The sequence below is a fragment of the Acartia tonsa genome, chromosome 2, assembly GCF_053477335.1.
Source record: "Acartia tonsa isolate MP-2025a chromosome 2, ASM5347733v1, whole genome shotgun sequence".
Classification (NCBI taxonomy): Eukaryota; Metazoa; Arthropoda; class Copepoda; order Calanoida; family Acartiidae; genus Acartia; species Acartia tonsa.
Genome location: NC_137261.1, coordinates 26,212,057 through 26,231,725, shown reverse-complemented (window position 1 = coordinate 26,231,725; position 19,669 = coordinate 26,212,057). Strand labels below are relative to the sequence as shown.

General features: G+C 33.7%; 3 protein-coding genes across 3 annotated transcripts in view; 1 reads left to right on the top strand and 2 right to left on the bottom strand.

Annotated features, from left to right (window-relative positions):
* LOC145307607 (uncharacterized) overlaps positions 1-5,173 on the top strand; it is a 44,873-nt gene extending 39,700 nt beyond the window's left edge. The window contains exons 8-9 of the mRNA XM_080150067.1: positions 2,709-2,820; positions 4,253-5,173. Coding sequence (XP_080006193.1) covers positions 2,709-2,820; positions 4,253-5,141 — 1,001 coding nt within the window. The 3' untranslated portion in view covers positions 5,142-5,173. The remainder of the gene's footprint in view (positions 1-2,708; positions 2,821-4,252) is intronic.
* The window catches only part of LOC145307628 (reticulon-1-A-like), a 285,455-nt gene that overhangs the window by 129,681 nt on the left and 136,105 nt on the right, over positions 1-19,669 (bottom strand). The gene's annotated exons all lie outside the window — the stretch shown is intronic.
* Positions 5,288-11,418, bottom strand: LOC145307597 (uncharacterized). The gene is made up of 2 exons (XM_080150054.1): positions 11,155-11,418; positions 5,288-10,854 (listed from the first exon to the last, which is right to left on the bottom strand). The coding sequence occupies exon 2, from the start codon at positions 10,494-10,496 to the stop codon at positions 7,827-7,829; it is 2,670 nt and encodes an 889-aa protein (XP_080006180.1). The 5' UTR covers positions 10,497-10,854; positions 11,155-11,418; the 3' UTR covers positions 5,288-7,826.

The window sequence follows — 19,669 nt, the reverse complement described above, 5'->3', positions numbered from 1 at the left end:
TTGGGGGGGGTAATTACCCCCCCTAAAGTCTATTGGGGGGGGTAAATACTCCCCCCAAATCTGTTGGGGGGGGTAATTACCCCCCCCAAACTTATTTACCCCGGGGGTAAAATTTTTGGGGGGGGTAATTTAATTATGTAAAAAAAGCACCTACCTAATCTATTAAGTTAATAAGTACTATCCTATAACATAAAGTAGTAAGTAAGGTTTATTTGACTATAGCTTCAGATTTCATTACTTTTAATACTGAGATCTCCTTTTTAGGAAAGCTTCACATAGATCCCATGATGGTTCCACACTATTATAGGTCAATCCTTTGAGTGGTTTTAGGCTATTTTTCTCCTCCCTTTTTACCCTTTAGAAAACACGAGTTCTTAGATGCTAAGGGCGTAACTACTATTCAAATATATAGTAGTATCTCATTCTTTAGAACATAAAAATACAATAATTAACTCACTAACCAATGAACTAATATGATTATACTTTAAAGTGAAGCGTCTTATAGGTCCTGGTAAGTTTTATAACTAGTTTTGAGACACCCTGACATCCTCCCAAAAGAAATCGCCTATAGAAATTCTTTTTCATTATTTAATGAAATATTTAATTTAGTTAGGTATCTATTTTATGGAATCTTCAGTGCTTTTCAATTACATCATAGATCCCCGGGATGGTTTTAGCCCTTATAAAGGCCCAAGCAAATAAAACATGATCAAACTATTAAATTTTTTGTTATCATGGTTAAGAACTGTTTTAACTGGTTGGACTATATTGGGGTATAGTCCCTTTTGTGGCAACGCTCTTTAAGGGGCGTTTCTTCGTTTTTTTCACACAAGCTTCTCTCCTATTTCTAGCCCCTGCGGGGGGCCAATTGCTTAACCATGTGGGGCAATCACCTAAACCAATATAACCTATCCTAAAATAAACTATCAAAAGCCATTTAGGATATACTTTTCATTAACTATTAGGAGACCAAACGAGGAACATAAAATATATTACACCTCAAGGCTCGAGTCACACTATGACTTTTTTTAGGGGGGGGGGGGGAAGGTGGGGATTACTCCCTCCCCCCCCAAAAAAAAATTTTCAGTAAAATTTTTTTTTAAGAACATTCAATTTGAGGGGGGGGGGGTAAATACCCCCCCCAAAAAAAAATTTTTAAAGAACATTTATTTTGGGGGGGGTAATTACCCCCCCCCAAAATGGTTGGGGGGGTAAATACCCCCCCCCAAAATCGTTGGGGGTGCCTACGGCACCCCCAAGGTAGGGGTAATTTTTTTTTGGGGGGGGTATTGTTCACAAAATTTTGGGGGTGCCAAATGGCCCATTACCCCCCCCCTTGGACGCCTATGCTGGCTACAATAACGATATCCCACATCCACCACCTGTACCCCACCCCCTACCTTCCTACTGGATAGCCAATTAATGAAGTCCTTGTCAGCAACCAAATTTAATGGTAAATTTTCCCTTGTCAATATATACACGTATATTCTATATCCATTAATAGAATACACACAAGCAAAAAAATATTTCATATAAAAACCTAAAAGATTGACTGTAAAGCCTCAGAAAAAAAAAACAAATTTTTAAGGCTTGAGCCGTATACATTTTCAGTCTTTTTGTGCCTTTCTAAAATCCACAATTTACATGCATTTTACAACTCATTTTTCAACTTTTTTGCCACAAAACAATTTCTTTGAAACTCTAGAACACAATTAGCAATTGTGAGCATTTAAATGTTTTCCAACATTAACATACATTTCAGCTCTTTTCAAATAACATGCTTTTATACAGATATTTTTTAAAAAATCCATAAAACAGGCATAATTTTGTAATAGAGAAAAACTTTTTTGGTGAAAGAAAAATTTCGTCACCACTTAAATATGGTTTTGAATAGACTAATTAATATTGTTAAGTGGACAGGAAAAGGGGGTGAAAGGTTAAAGGGGGTTCAATCAGTAGTTTAGGTATATGGAACATGGTTATAATAAATAAAATCTTGTAAAGATAATATGTCTTATTTATTTATTTTATATTTATTTATTATCAAATATGTTTTTTAAAAATAATATTTTAAAGAAAAATTACTGAAGTGACCATATAATTTAAGTTATCATAAATCATGTTTAAAGTTTTATGCAGAAAGAAACATTTTAGAAGGTTGAATCCATGCTTAAAGACAAGCTATAGAATACTCATTAAGGCTGAAAAAGATTTTTTATTGAGGGGGGGGGGGGGTGAAAATCTTATGGAAGTACCCCTTTATCCGTGATTTGAAGAGATTTTGAAGAGTCTCTCTCTGGCCGTCTCATCACATACTTAACCTAATTTGTTCCAGTTTCAAAACAAGACTTTAAATTTTTATCATAATTATTTTTTTGGGTGGATATTTGAGCTACTCTATAAAAAGGTTGTATCCTTACATCCTATTATTTGGTTTATTAATCTGTCTGATTGACCGTCCCTCTTTAATATAGTTCTTTAGCTTAGCTGGACGAGGCCTTTTTATGGATTGAGAGATTTTTCTTCCATTTTACTCTAACATACCCACTTCCACTAGTTTTCAACCTCAAAATATGTTTTTAGCAGAGAACCAATTATTTTCTTTAAAAAATTAATCAAAGTAAATTGTTAATTTGTCTGTGATTTAAAGACATTAACTGCCAGCCTAAAGTGTTGCTAGTAACTAACATATTTTTGTTGTTGTTTAGTTGGAGGTCGTGGACATGGCTGCAGGTTTCCAAGTTGGTTCACTAAGTCAAGAACATGGTCCACCATCAACAATGAAGTCTATATCAGGCTACATTCAAATCATGGCTTTGGGTAAGATTTCTATTATTTTTTTTATTTATACTGCGTTGCGAAGCATCTCAATAAACGTTTGCTTTTTAAATAGCTAAATAAAGCTCATGTCAATTAGATATGTATCTATAAAATTAGTCATCACCTACATTTGTGTAGATAAAAATTGATTAATGTATTTTTATATGTCTATGAAAGTTTGAAAAAGTTATTAAATACAAGATAGTTTTAAAAGAATTTTAATAAAGGTAATTTTCTATTCGAAGGAAAATAATTAAGGTTTTAAAATACTTAATCCAAAATTTTTAAAATTATTATAATTAAGATCTTAGAATCCTCCTTTAAACTTTAATTTTAAATCATATTGTAATGCAATGTTGAAAGTATAAATTTCGCAACAAAGCAATTTTTATTTTGACAAAGAGTTGAGGTGTAGAAAGGTTGGGGTATTCTAAAAAAGAAGCAGGGTTGTTGTTTTAAATTTTTTATCATTACCTTTTACCTGCTCTAGTTAGTTGCATAATTGTAGTGCTTTAAGACCTTAAATTGCAAAGAAGTTGAAAAATGGCAATGGCTGCGGCTTTAGCTGCTTTTTGATAAATAGTCTGGATGCGGCGGTTTATTTTCTAGCTGTCAGCAGGCATGTTTATCATTTTGAGATTGATTCATGTGGCTGTTAATTTTGCGAATAATTTTGCGGGTCCGCTTCCTAGCTTTTGTTTCTGCCCTTTATATTATTTTTTAAAGAATACATGTCCTAGACTACCTCTTATTTGAACAAAGAGGTTGTAATTTAACACACTTTTGATATTAACCATTCCCAGAAATATCTTTACAACATGCGGTAAAATTGACCAACATTTCATGGATAAAAGACAGATAAACTAGCAAATTATAGAGTAGATGCGAACATAATGAAAAAAACTATGTGTTAATTCAATCCTTAAAATAGAGTAACAGGATCTTTGTGTGTGTGTCGGTATCAAAGGATCTCGTTAACTATTAAACCTATATGGTTCTCCATTACCATGAAGCTTTTCATGGATCCTGGGAAGGTTTATAGCATTTTGGGGGAGGGTATTTATTTTCCTTCATTATTATAAATCGAAATAACTTTAAAATTGATAAAAATACATAAGTTTAGTTCAATTGCTATAAAATTATAAATGTAAGCTGAATATAAAACAAATTAAAGAAATCCTGTAAAATTTACTTATCCCTAAATTCTTGAAATAGTCTTGACAGTTAAATTATTTCCCCGTATCTGTCATAATGAAATGTTAAAGGTATTGCCAATTAAATGGAGCTTTTTCCCACGTTCAATTAATTCAAATAAAAAGAAATTTTACAACAAAAAACTGTTTTCAGGCAAAAAAATACATCTTGAAAAAAGTAGTTTATTTTTGCCAAAAATTATCTACTCAATATTTATTGATTTTATCAAATGTTTCAGGCTGGAAAACAACCAGGACATGCGGAACCCTGAGAAATCCTTCATGTCGTGCCACTCTGTGGACGCCACCGAGCCAGAGATCCCCGTGTACGTCAACTCCGAGTATCAGGAGACCAAATCCGCTAAGTATAAGATCAACACAGCTCTCACTGAGCGGATTGTCACGTATGTTAAGAGTGACTGTGATTCTGGCTATGTCTGCATGGAGTTATCCTGGACAGGTCTGGGCGTGACAACCCTGACACTGGGCGCCAAGTCCACCAATCCAGAGGAGGCGTGCACACATTTGTACTACAGCAAGTCATTACAGCGCAAACTCTTGTTGGTGAGCCCGCACGCCAGCCCGCAGCCGTGCCCGCTGTCGGGCCGCTACAGCCTTCAGCCGCTGGCAAGCACTGTTCAGCCACAGATCAACTCGCTCAGCCCCGGCGGGTCTGAATGCCGTAAGCCTTCCTGGCTGCATATATCAGCCGGCTGTCGGTCAACCAGCCTTAACATTGAATCTGACTGCGAGTCGCCGCAGCCGCAAAATGAGTACAACAAGACAAATGCCAACAGCCTATCGGCCAGATACAGCTGTAAAGCGGCCTGGTCGGCCAGTACCGGACAAAATTATCTTGTTGTACAGGCAGAGCGAACCGGTCAAACGTTCTGCCTGACCTATGGTGATAAAACGTTGAGTGTGAGCGGCAACGAATGCGGGGACCCGCGGGGGACCGTCTTCAGTATGTCGGAGACGGCGCCATGTCTTCAGGCGCTATCCTCGCACCCAACATCCGTAACGGGCGCAGCAAATTCTTTCTATAGATCTTCATGCTTGAATATAGTAGTGATTCTCATGATTGCTTTAAAAAGCAGTGGACTTTTTTTAAATTATTCTCTACGATAGACTTTTTAAGAATATTATAAACCATACTGTCTCAACCATAACACTTTGGTTGAGCTTGGACTTCCGAATTAGCGGGAAGTTCACGAGATCAGTTGGCGAACATACAAAACCCCCAATACCAGGAACCATCAAGATTCAACAGCAGGTTTGAATATAGATTTATTGATGAAATTATTTCAAAAGACCTGAAATTACAAGATCAATTAATAAACAGAATAAAATATTATTCGTTATCTTAAAACTTTGAGCACTAAAAAAAAATCTTTTTCTTTTCTTATGGTTAAAGAATCTTTGGAAACTTTGGCTTTAAAGGAAAATTATTTGGTTTAATAAATCATTGTTAAATGCAACAATAAGGCACATAAAAATTACTAAAACATATATTAATCATAATTAAGTTTCATGCTTAGCTGGCTAAAGCCTTTTTAAAACTACATATAATCGTCCTATACACCATACTTCTTAGTAAAAATAACAAATTCTACCTGAAGCTCTTATGGTTTCAAATCCCTGATATACTAGGGTCGTTCACACACTATGAGACCAATGATAGGCCCAATTTTGTTCTCCGAAATCTTCACACACACATGTCTCATTCAAAAGTGAAAAACGTGGGCGCATATAAACAATCCATGCTGCGTCACTTTATGAAGGGAAAGTCAAAAAAGACGACATTTGCGCTTAATTCTAGGATTAATGATAAGGAATTAATTTCGTACTTGATAAACACAAAGCTTCCTCGAAAAGAGGTTAAGACACACCCCCCGTTTGAAAGTCAAATTAACTTCCTTAACGAGATTCAAGGTTTTTTTGCGCTGAGCACTAGCAACATTTCTCACTAAACTCAACTCACCATAATCACATGAGAATAGCCACATCCCGAAAAACATGACAATTTCTGCTCCTAACTAAATGAAACCCCGTGAAATGCATACACAATATTATACTCCTCACTAGGACTCATAATACCTCACATTTTAGGATAGAAGGATGGGGATTGGTTTGTACCATACAACATTCCATGCACATGACAATCACAAGATCACATACACAAATCCTAAAATGGATAATCCTATTAATCATGATGTTGTAAATATAACAACTTATACTAAATAATAATCATTTCATAATCAATAGGTAATAAATCATTATTAATAAATCAATAAGTACCTACGAAATCAGGTCGAAATGTAAACAATAATGATAAAATAAAACGAAATAAATCTTAGACAAGAAAATTAAGATTTATAGGTACTTAAAACTAAATTTGTTAAGCATCAAAAAGAGTAGTAAGAAAAAATGTTTCAAAATCCTTGGGCAGAAAGTTTTTCAAACTTAATGAATAAGAACTGTAATATCTTAATCAACAATAAAACTTTTTAATACTTAAAGAATAGCAAAATAATAATATCTTCTTTAGAATTTTCATCGGAATTGTAAAAAAAATACCAATTTTTTCTTTGTAAAAAAAATGAGACTTTAAATATGAATTTTCAATCATTCCTTGATCTGAATAAAAATGTTTTACTTGATTGAAATTCATATATAATTTTTTAAAAAAAATCTGCTAAAAAATACTTGATTTTTTTCTTAGAATAAATATCGAATCACGCAACCTCGACACATTTATTCCTTTTTGTTAAACTTTTCAGGTAAGTTTTAAAATGAATTGAACTTTTGAAAAGAAATTAAACTCAATAAAATTAAATTTGAGCATATGAAATAGAAGAAAATTTAATCGCATTTCCTTTGATTCTTATTTTAGGCATAAAAATAGGCATATGAAAAATGTGGCTTTTTACTAAAAAAAATCTCAATTTCCATAAAATAAGAATCAATTGTTAATCATAATTTAATAATATCATACATCGTGTTCATTATTATAAATGCTTATCTCATAGAAAATAGAGTTTATATTTAAACATGAACGAAAATATGTGTACCTAGGAAAATAATTGCTATAAATACTTTCTCAAGGTTTAAAATTGTCCGAAGTCGCTAGGTACATATATTACTACGAATCTCTGCTCTCGGAATGAAGAAAAAAATCTTTACGCGTGGATTATTAGGAATCCTTGCCTCCGGAGTGAAAGAAAAAACTTTATTTGCTTACAAATTAAAACAAATATCTTGATTTCTTGCGATAATCTTTTTAAAATAATAATAAGAAATATTTTAAACATTATCATAATAATTTTACATGTTGTGTTCTTTACTTTAATGCATTATCTCATACGAGAATCTGAGAAATAACATTTTTTTAAGCAAACGTGAACCATGAAAAAATACCTCGAAAAAATATTTTTTTTTAAAAAATCTATTTTTCTCAATCTAAAAAAAATCTGCAAAATCATTTGGTAGTTAATACACACAAACTTTTGCTTTTCAAATCATACTTAAGGAAACAAATCTTTTAAAATCTGCTTTAAAAGTCTAAACAATTTTGTAGAATTTTTGTGCTTAAATATGAACAATAAAATTAGTTGAATAATGAATACTTATTCTTTGCAGAACCTTTTTAGGTTCCCTTCACAAGCTTAATATATAACTTGTAATATTTTTTCTTTAAAGATCATTTTCACATAAATAGTTTATGTTGTAGATTAGATATGTGTGGTTTGAAATTTTTCGATGACTTTCTGGCGGCAACACCCGCCATATTTCCACCCGCCATTTGCAGGCCTCTTACCCTGTGTCGGGCGGCAAGGTTGGCAGCAGCCAAGTCGATTCTTGATTCATGACAGCACCAGGGCAAGTAATAAAAGTGTGACTGTCATAAAATTTAGAATCATCTACCGGCTTTTGTCCGGCCGGAACCGAAACTCCCGTCGGCTCTTGTCCGGCCAGAACCGAATTTCTTATTGGCTCTTGCCCAGCTGGAACCGAAACTCCCGTCGGCTCTTGTCCAGCTGGAACCAAAACTCTGATCGGCTCTTCTCCAGCCGGAACCGAAACTCCCGTCGGCTCTTGTCCGGCTGGAACCGAATCATTCAGCGGCTCAATACCCGCCGTAACAATATTCTCAACGGCTACAGTATCGTTACTAATATCATCAGGAATAACTGCAGCACAACTAACATCATTATCAATATTAGCCACGGCAACACCCACCATAGCCATGTTGTCAACGGCTGCGGCACTAGCAGAACCAAAAGGTTCATCAGCAGCGTTACAAGCAGAACCAACAGGTTCAATAATAGCAGCTACGGCAGACCCAACCGGTTCATTATCAACAGCTGCGGCAGTACCAACCAGCTCATTATCAATAACTACGGCAGTACCAACCGGTTCATTATCAACAGCTACGGTAGTACCAACCGGTTCATTATCAACAGCTACGGCAGCTTTAAACGCAGATTTCTGCTGACCAGCTCCATAGTCAGCACTTGTACAGATAAAACCACTACCAAAAATGGTTCGCCACAACATAGACTGGCCCACTTTCTGGTAGGTTGATGGAAACACGTCAGGATGTGTATTTCCAATGATGATATCTAAGCCTCCACTGATATATGTAAATCTTTCTGGCGGCATCTTAAATATTTTGGCGGCGGTTTCCGGATGGACCGAGCGCATCTCGTTGCCACCTCCGAGGTTAGGCATAACAGCTGCCTCAAATTCTCTCAAGTTACCATCCCTGTCCTTCAGATAGAACACCACATTGCGGCAGGATGATTCACTACCGTCAGCAACAGAAATGTTTGTATATCTGCCGGTAGATTTCAGCTTCAACTTGTGGGACATCTTCTCAGATATAAGTGGTAGACTCGCACCAGTATCAAACATGACGGCGGCATGGCAAGCGCCGCCGCCGGGTGCTACAACTGGAACTATTTGCAGCAGGAAGGTACAGGTGCTAGGCGCAGAACTTGATTTGTAGACTGTATTCACACTAGCACTAGCCTCATGCAACATACGACTATGATAACCGTCGCAATTATTGGTGCCACAGACACCAAGCTTATCCGATTTATTACAATTGTCAGCAGTATGACCATCACACAAGCAGAGTTCACACAACTTATTCTGCTGGACAACTTTTTTTCGGTCAACAACATCCATCTTCTTAAATGTGGGACAACGGAAAATAGGATGTTTATCCTCGCAATTTTCAACAGGACATGCACTGTTCCACTTGGAAGCCTTGTCCTTTCCAGCCTTTCCATTCTCATTGTCACTGCGGCCAGACACTTGCGCGGCGGCAGCTCTATCACGATTTCTCTTGCCGGCGCCATTGTCATAGGACATATCACCGGCCAACATGGCACCCCTGGTCCTCTCCAGCAGTTCTACAATCTTCTGGATGTTTGGTTGGTTCATGCTACCTAGCTCCATCATAATTTTGTCTCTCAAATTTTCAGGGCACTTGTCTTTAAAAATATGAATGAGAGTTAGGTGGTTGTAATCCTTAGCTGCAGAACCAACGATGGCTTCTACTTCCTGCATCATGCTCTTGAAGGTAGCAATTGCGCTAACCACGTCCACAGGTTTATCCACAGGTTTCATCTTGTTCAACTTAGTTAAAATCCTCATGAACCGGCGAGTGTTTGATAAAAACATCTGGTCAAGAAACGCCCATTGTTCATTGTGATCTCTAATCGCTGACACTTGCTTGCGTAGTTCTGGGTTGGTTATCACCTTCTCCATACACAACATCAGACTTAACCTCTGGTCAGCAAATCCATAACCAGAACATAGATCTTTAAAGACCTGTTTAAAGTTAGGGTAATCCGTGTCAGTACCGTCGAACGACGGCAACAAACTGTTGTCCCAGCGCCCATACTGCGGGTTGGAACTCCGAATATCCACGGCAGACATACTTCTGGAGAGAATGGCAGGTGTCCCACTCTCATCCAAATTAGATGAACGACGTTCCATCTCTCTAAGCCTTCGGTACATATCACGTACTTCTTGGCGCAACTCCATGGAAATTTTAAGCACTCCCATGTCCATCTTCACCTTCTCAATGACGTCGAGGTTCCTGGCGACAGTGCTTGACCTCGCGTCGTCTGAATCATTGTCAAGCCAGTACAGAATTTTTGTACACTGCTCCAACGACGCATAAACTTTATCTGCAACAGTTTTCTGCTCACTAGCTTCATCCAAATCACGCTTGAACTCGCGCAGCTCACTAGTATCCACGGCAGGTTTTAGACTTTTTATTAGGTCAGATTGGTCCTTGACCTCACTAAAAATGTCACGAATTGATTTTAAATTCACATTTTCACATGAACTAAAACTTTGGCAGGCTTTTAGATTTTCATAAAACACTTTTATCTGTTCGTCAAACACCTCTAGCCTTTCATTGCCAATAGCGATAGCTCGCTCAATTTTCTGCTTTTTAGTGAGCACCATATTGATTCACTAGGTAATTATTTCACAGAAAAATTGTCAATGTTTTTCAACCATCAGGTTATTTGAAATTGCTTGTGCAGCTCCTTCAAACTCCATTCATTTGAAATTGCTTGTGCAGCTCTTTCTTTTTTGCATCAATAATCTAGATGCTATTGATCTCTTGATGAATGCTAACGCCTATTCATTAGATATTTTGAAATTGTCTCAACCATAACACTTTGGTTGAGCTTGGACTTCCGAATTAGCGGGAAGTTCACGAGATCAGTTGGCGAACATACAAAACCCCCAATACCAGGAACCATCAAGATTCAACAGCAGGTTTGAATATAGATTTATTGATGAAATTATTTCAAAAGACCTGAAATTACAAGATCAATTAATAAACAGAATAAAATATTATTCGTTATCTTAAAACTTTGAGCACTAAAAAAAAATCTTTTTCTTTTCTTATGGTTAAAGAATCTTTGGAAACTTTGGCTTTAAAGGAAAATTATTTGGTTTAATAAATCATTGTTAAATGCAACAATAAGGCACATAAAAATTACTAAAACATATATTAATCATAATTAAGTTTCATGCTTAGCTGGCTAAAGCCTTTTTAAAACTACATATAATCGTCCTATACACCATACTTCTTAGTAAAAATAACAAATTCTACCTGAAGCTCTTATGGTTTCAAATCCCTGATATACTAGGGTCGTTCACACACTATGAGACCAATGATAGGCCCAATTTTGTTCTCCGAAATCTTCACACACACATGTCTCATTCAAAAGTGAAAAACGTGGGCGCATATAAACAATCCATGCTGCGTCACTTTATGAAGGGAAAGTCAAAAAAGACGACATTTGCGCTTAATTCTAGGATTAATGATAAGGAATTAATTTCGTACTTGATAAACACAAAGCTTCCTCGAAAAGAGGTTAAGACACATACCTAGAAGATAAAGACTTTTTCATAAATTTTGACAAGTGAAGAATTCATTTTGAATAATATAGTGTTTATGTAAAACTTTAATGTTATTATTATTAATTAATATAAAGCATAATTATGTAATAAATTAGTCATAAAAGGGCCATTAATATAATATTCAAAAACTTTTTTTTTTAGTAGCAAAATTTATGACCTTTATTTTGATTTTCTAATTCTTCCATTTCTACAATATAACATGTATTTTTTCTTTCTTTTTATATTGTTTTTTTTAATGGCTCTTTATTTTTCTTATAAAATTTTGCATCTATGTATATGTAGTGAAGCTTTTCTGAAACCAAATTATTCTGCTAAACCTTACAGACCTTTAAAAAATCAGACATAGCTCAAATTTGTTTTTAATCATTAAAATCGAGGGTTGATTTTTGTTGGGATATAATTATTAGGAAACTACTAAACACCATATATTAAAAAAGATATAGATGTCTTATATTTAAAAAACTAAAAAAACTGTTAGTTTCACTTTTGAGTCATATAAGATTCTAGAAAGTCTTAATTGTGGTGTTTTTTTTCAAACCTTGACTTACAAATTTCTACAATAATAACACCTCCGTTGTTTAAATTGCATTAAAAATAACCTTTTAGAAACAATGCAAGCAAAAGATTTATACCTATCAAAGAATGTTTATAAAACAAGATAAAAAAATCCTACAAATTTTATTTTAGAAAGGTCTGATGGTTGAAAATCAAAATGAAAATGTTTGTACTTACTACTGTGATAATTTCGGCTGTGAATTCGTAATAAATCTCAATGTTGCTTCGAATTTTATTTAATTTATATTGGTAGCAAAGATACTCTACACCTGTGCTGTGTGTTAGTCCTTAAGTCAATTATAAAGCCCTGCATAGAAGTACCAAGAAGAAATAAAAACATCTTTTCTCGTATTCATTTGAATCCGATGCATAGGAACCGGTTCTCATCCATACGAAAAAAAACTATGTCTAGAATCGTATTATATCCAGCTTTCTACAAATATAAAAATGTACAATCAAAAGATTAAAACCAGTTTTTTTAGCCGGGGCTAAAAAACTAGTTAGTTATAATTGTACATTCTATATCCGCGGAAAGCCGTTTATAATACGATGCGAGAAGTAACTATTAACCAGTGGGTTCTTTAAAAGGAAGCATACATTTTCCCACTCCCTTCCCCCTAATAAGAGGATACTATTTATGATTTCCAGGGAGGGAGGGGACAAAGGGCTGTTTATCACACTAGTCCCCAAAGTTTTGTAATAACGTTTTCTTATTCATTGGTTTAACAACTCAGAGGACTTTTCTTGAATTTAAACTGGTTGGTTCATTAAGCTGAGTGTCCAAACGCTACAAACACAAATTGTAATCTACAAAAGGGGTAGATTTGTGTAGCATCATAGAGGATGAACATCAATTTATCGGCCATTGTCTTATCCCTTGAGATCCCTGATGATTTATCTTGTCCTTTCCCCCAGTCGGTCCTGCAGGACCCGAACTAGATAAGATAAGATTTATTTTCAAATCGGTTTAGTTATGATAAAAGAACTAAGAATTGTTGTTTGATAGTTCTAGCTGTTTCCGAGATCTAATTGGACGTACTTCTCAATCAATTATCATATCATGGAAATTATGTATTTAATCTTCCTTGTTTTTGAATGTCAGTGAATGTGTAGATACCATGTGTATAATTAATCTAGGTAAAGCTATAAAATAATAAAATCTAACAAGGTGATTTTAGATTTACATTGATGTCGTTGTGACCAGGGATCTAAAGGGATAAGATAATGGTCGACAAAGTGATGTAAATCCCCCATGATGATATAGAAAATTATCCCTTCTGTAGATTAAAACAAGTGGTTGAAACGTTTGAACGACTAAGAAAACGTTATTATTAAATTTTGGAGACTAGTGAAATAAACAGCCAATTGTCCCCTCTCTCTATGCGTTGTGACACACTTTCTAACAAAACTATTTAAGAGTAAAGATACCCATCAGTAGACCGAAAATGTATGCAAGTTTAAAATGTAAAAGGCAAAAACAACCACTGAAATATTCAACTTTTGCTTAAATTGATAATTGGCTTTTAAACTTTTTTTCTTGAATTTTACAAAATGTTTTAAAGATTTGTTAAAACCCAAGAAAAAACAACAACAAGCGTATAATGTATGCTACTGTATGGTGCATTATTTGTCAAGTGTACCACTTGTTACCTACCTTCATAGATAGCTAGATATCTAGACATCCAGGGACTCTGAAACTTTTTTTTTGGCCATCCAGCATCCTTGAATCACCCAACGGACCAAAATATAGAGTATTAACAAAATCGGAGAGGTAGCGCAGAAAAGTGGTACACTTGGCAAATAATGCACCGTATACAATCTAACCATGAATTAGCTGTTCATCCTTTAAACAACCTTTCAAGGATAATATCTAAAAAGTTAAAAAATCTAAGTATGTTAATGTTGCTAATGAATAGCTATTGACTCATTTTTGTCATTTAAGGCATTTAATAAAAGTGATCATACCTAATATAGCATCGAAATGTCATTAAAAGAACTAATTTGTCTGATATTAACGTCAACGTCATGAACATCATTAAGAATCTTTTTATTTTCCAAATTTTAGTTAACTATCCTTGTATTTAGCCTTTATTCCTTCCTTATTATAGGTCATAAATACCGTTTGATAACTGCAACCAATAGATATTAATATGCATAGACAGACATGCAACTGTGTTAAATGTAACCATGTATCTCTGTGCTTTTAATATATGATTGATTGCACTCATATGCCATGTGGTTGTAAACCTTGAGTTGATTAAAAAGGCGAAAGAAAATCTTCCAAATTTGATTTTTAAACGGGGATATTACACCCCTCCCCCCCTTGTTACAAGATTATAATGATTTTTAATTATTTGCGAAATTAACGTGCCCACAGATTAAGCATTGGGGTTGAGTCCTAAGAGGGTGTAAATAAGAATAAGGCAAACCTGTCTACTTTTTTATTCGGGGGGGGGGGGAGTTGGGGGAGGCGTTCACAACTCCCTCTCAAAAACCTCTCCACGATAATGTAGTGGAGATAAAAATTAAACAGAAGAAATTTATTTTTTGAAAGTTGCTACAATTTATAACTACCATAACTACTGAAAATTGTTGCTAAACTGTATATTAAGTTATTTAATATGGTATAGGATACTGATATCTTGAGAGGTTTCATACTTTCTGACAAACTCTATGCTATATACTTATCTAGATAGTTTGGCCTATTAGTGCATTATGCAATAAAATGAATTGCATAACAGAGTTATAAAATCATACAAAAATGATAATTTACAAGCTAATTTATGTTACATATACAAGTAGTTCATAGAACCCTACAAAATTGCAGCTACCATAAATAGGTTCTGTCTGTAGGTCACTACTAAAGAGAAAATGAAAATTTGAATGGGGGCTAATAAAGGGTACAATTTTGGTCAAATATAATTTTCTAGAGTTTTACAAATATTTGAAGAAACATTTGTTTACTTAAAAGTACAATACGAAGATATTTATAACAAAAAATTTTAATTTAACTTTTAGAAGAACTACTTCAGTGATAATTGAACCTTGTACTTTTAAAACTTGCCTACTGTCTATCCTTCTGTGTGTCTGTCATCGAAAATTTGTTCTGGTACTCTTGTTTATCAATATACTAGTTGATCCGTTCCATAGCTACTAGGGGAGGGTGGGGGAGGTTAGGAAAAGAGGCTAAAACCACCCCAAGGTAGTACAACCAATTCCGACTTGTAATATCCGAGATATTTAGCTTCAGACAAAAACAACTTAATACTCTATATTACAGGGTTGTTATAAACTTATGTAAGTGAACATTAATTTTATTCAAGAAATTTATAATAGTTATTTATCGCAGTTTATTTTTCGTGGAAAATTGTCTGTAATACGATACGATACATAATTTTTTAGTATGACTGAGAACCGGTTCTAATCTAGCGGATATTTAACTGAAAAAATGCTTACTAATTTTAAGTTATATATAGGGTAAAAGAACAATAATTTAAGTGTTTTATTACAACATTAAAACTAATTTGAAATCAATTTATAATTATAAAACGTTCTTGTAGCGAAGCTACTCTATAATTTGCCATCTCTATCCATCCGTCAGTCAGTCCGTTTTCTCGGCTGTTATTAAATATAGAAGACTTTTTGTAAACATTCCCATCGTTATGAAGCATAATTAACAATAAAACATTCATGGCCTTCGGAATACTGTATAGCAAGTTTTTGACTATTTCTATATTTTTCAAATTTTCCTCCATTTCTTTGGTGTGTTTAGTCCGACTTTCTAAATTTTTGTAGAGAAGGGCATTTATGATGTTATTATGTTTTTTTTTGTACCAAATATAAAGTTTTGCGGGTATCTCCCACCTCATCTCATGGAAGGGGTAAAGCTGCTATTAAGTTAGTTATTAAGTAAATAATTTTTGTAATGGACTAAATTGCAAGTGAATTTAGGTTTAGATTTTTTTACTTTTAATGCTAAGCTACCTACTTTATAATTCCCAAAGTCCGTCTGTTCGTCCGTAGATCAGAAACCTTCACTTTGAAAAAAGATTATCTTGGCTGCAATTAAATATAGAAGTATGTTATTACACTGGAAAAGCCACCATCTCTTAATTTCTCCACTTGTTGATTTTTTATGCCATGTCTTAAATATCTTTACCCACTTCTAAATTTTATAGCAAATACAAAATTTGTTCTTTAATTCAAAATGTAAATACATACAGCATTATTATCTAAAGTATATATATCTGAGATATCAGATTATGATGACAAATTAATATTTGTTCAGATAAATCTTTCAACTCAATACATTAGTACACAAATCATAAATCTTTATAAAACTGACACATCAAAATTTTCATTATTTTAACGTTATTTATATCTTTAATAAAATTAAAAGCTCAGTTCTCAAAGACTAGGTAGACCTATAAAAATTTTAGACCTTTTTTATTGATCTTCCTAAGGTAAAAAAGCTTTGACCTCCAAAAGTTGTTAATAGAAAAAATCCTAAATAAATTTTTATGTACTTTTCTTCTATTAAATAGAGGACTGATTTTTTTTGTGAAAATCCCTAACATCTATTTTTTGTCAATCCTTTTTTCCATAACCCGGAGAGGGTTTTTTGAATGAACGAAATCAAATTAAAGATATTACAAGGATGACAACATCCATAAAAGCGAAGCACTGAAACGGTAGGACAAACGGACATTAACACTTGTATAGTATCTGAACTGAAAAATCGGAACATAAATGTATAAATGTCGAATCAAAATTGTAAGTAAATTTGTTGAAAAACTGCTTAAAAACAGGATAATGTTTATGGACATACTTACATTTTTGGACTTGATTATAGAGTTGCTTCGCTTATAATATTGTTCTTTGTTGTCCCAGGAATCATTATACCAAAAATCAGATCAAACGGATAATTAAAACACCTGAAAATTTGTTGTTAAAAAAGTAGAGAAATCAACATGTTTAAAATGGACGTACGAACATTCTGGTAATGATTATAGAGTTGCTACGCTTTCTAAATCGTACCCAACTACTACAGGAATCATCATGCAAAGTTTGAAATCGATAGGACAATTCTAACATGCCTAAATTAACGAATAAAAGCTATCTATCTCGGACGGACGGACGGACGTACGGACGGACCGACCCTAATTATAGAAAAGCTTCGCTTTTAATAATATATATTTATATTTCACAGTATTTATTCTTATCCACAGACAAAGAATAATTATGTGTTGGATAACAATATGAAAACATACCAAATTGGAAAATTGCCAAGACATTTTGTTTTAGATGGTATAGCCCAAGAAATATTCACTTAAAGTGTTAAAATAAGGGGACGGGTAAATACTTTTCTATATTAATTTTCCTTTTTTTTGTGTGAATATTTGTAGGTTTTAATTGTTACCTTGTCCTTAACTAGCGGCTACTCTCCTTGCATCCAGGAGATCTGTATTTGTAGGGGCACATATAGGGGCTAGAAATATAGCTTAGAACCATTCCAAGACTTAAATATAAAAGTAAGGCCTATGTGAAGCTTACATAAAATAGAGAGCCCGATCGGATCAATAGTTTTTTAGACCTTAGGCGTCAGATAAAAAACTCTTACTACTTTTTTATAATAGAATGTTTCTGTAAAACCTCTAAAATAAAAAAAATATGATGAGATTTAATCAAATCACACTTGTTAGAAAAAATCTCCTTGGTTATACCCATCTTTGAAGTACATGTTGTATGTACATATATATGTTTCTTTTATTTTATATTGGGAGGTGGAAAATTTTACCTTATTGACTAACCCTCGATTCTGACAAACGATTTAAAAAAAAAATCCCTAATATATAAATAAAATTACAAAAATGGTTGTACGTGTATTAGTCTGTTTGTACCGTCGGTCTCGCTTAATTATATAGTCTCTTTTACTTTTTTAAAAAACTTGAAAATTGAACAATATAAAAAGATATAAAAAATCTAAAAATATATAAAAAAAAACAAGAATATAGCTTAAAGCCACCACAGGACCAATAGATATATTACCTGAAGAGTAGAATCCAATCGGTTCGGTTAATGCCATACAATTTTCAATGGATTATGTCAAATACTGGGATTAAATGATAAAAAAAAGTATTATGTCGATATAATAATAACACAACAAAACAGTGTGATTAGCAATAAAATGAAAGATAAACATTATGTGTGATGTTTTATTCACCTCAAACCATTCCCTACAACATACAAACTTCCCTGATAAATAGAATAATAAACCACAACCCCTCCATCATAAAAGCTAGTCACCCTAAAAACAAATAAACTGTATTTGCCAAGAGATAAAAAAAAGAGAAATCATTATTTTTATATATTTTATTATTGTTTCTTATCTATAAAACAAGGACGGCATCTTTGCTGGTCAGTGTATCTCATTATTTTGATATCAAGAGTGTTCCTAAAATTCAGTGGTAGATAACTTACGAACCATTTTATTTTTTTTGTATGGATTTTTTAGTATCTGAAGAATCAGGAATAAGGTATAACAACAAGCGAAATAAATCTAAAAGAAAATTTGGGGGGCATATGTAGAGGTCGCTAATTCTACGATGTGTTGACCCCCAACGACAGCTGAAATTATGAAACTATTATTAAACTATGTTGCGCCTTTTCAGTTGCTAAGACATTTCCAAGACAATCCATGTCATACACAAGGCTGGTTGGATTATAGTAAGAAAACGTCGTATTTTCACTTTAGCTTTTCTCCTATTTCTAGCCCCTGTGGGGGGGGGGGGAGGCTCTAACGCTGGTTGGACAATTTCCTTAACCTGCGGGGCAATCGTTATCATTTACCTAACCTAATCTAAAATAACCTATCAAAGGCTACAATAAAATACGACGAAACCCGCAAATTTGTTATTTTTCCATGATGAGACTGGTTTTATTGAATAACACAATAAATCATTATATACATATCCTGTTGATTGGTCCTGGTTTTGGGTAGACGTCTCCAACTTAAGATCTCGAAGACTTCTTTTGCTTTTGAAGTCATACTTGACCTAAACTGTTGTATGGTCAAGACAACTCTATTAAATGATAAGTTTTCTTTTACCCTAATAAATCATTTGGAAATAGAGGTATTAAGAAGACGCTAGAAATCCTTACTCAAATCACCGTTTAGTTAATATAATCTGATAGACGAACAAATGAAACTATAAAGTAGTTACGCTAATAAAAATTCTAAATGTGTTCAATAGAGCAAAGAATTTGATAAAATGATGGGAGAATACCACAGAAAAATAGAGTATATAAACTTTACCTGAAAAATCATAAAAAAGTTTAGGACTAAAGAATATAATGAGACTAAAATGTAAGTTATTTAGGGTTATAGAATAATTTGTCATGTAGTTGTACACGGATACAGAAATGTAAAAATACAAGATAAAATCATTTTATGTTGACACCGTTGACAATTGCCATAAAACTATACTAAAACGGTTTTTTCATCACGGAATTTATTTAAAGTCGGAGCCGTGGTGAAATATCTATTTATTGCATCACATATAGACAGTTTTCTGCAGGTATTAAAATAAAAATCTTAGGATAATTCTATTTGGTTGTCCCAAGGAAGAGCTAAAGGCCTAGTCTACTAA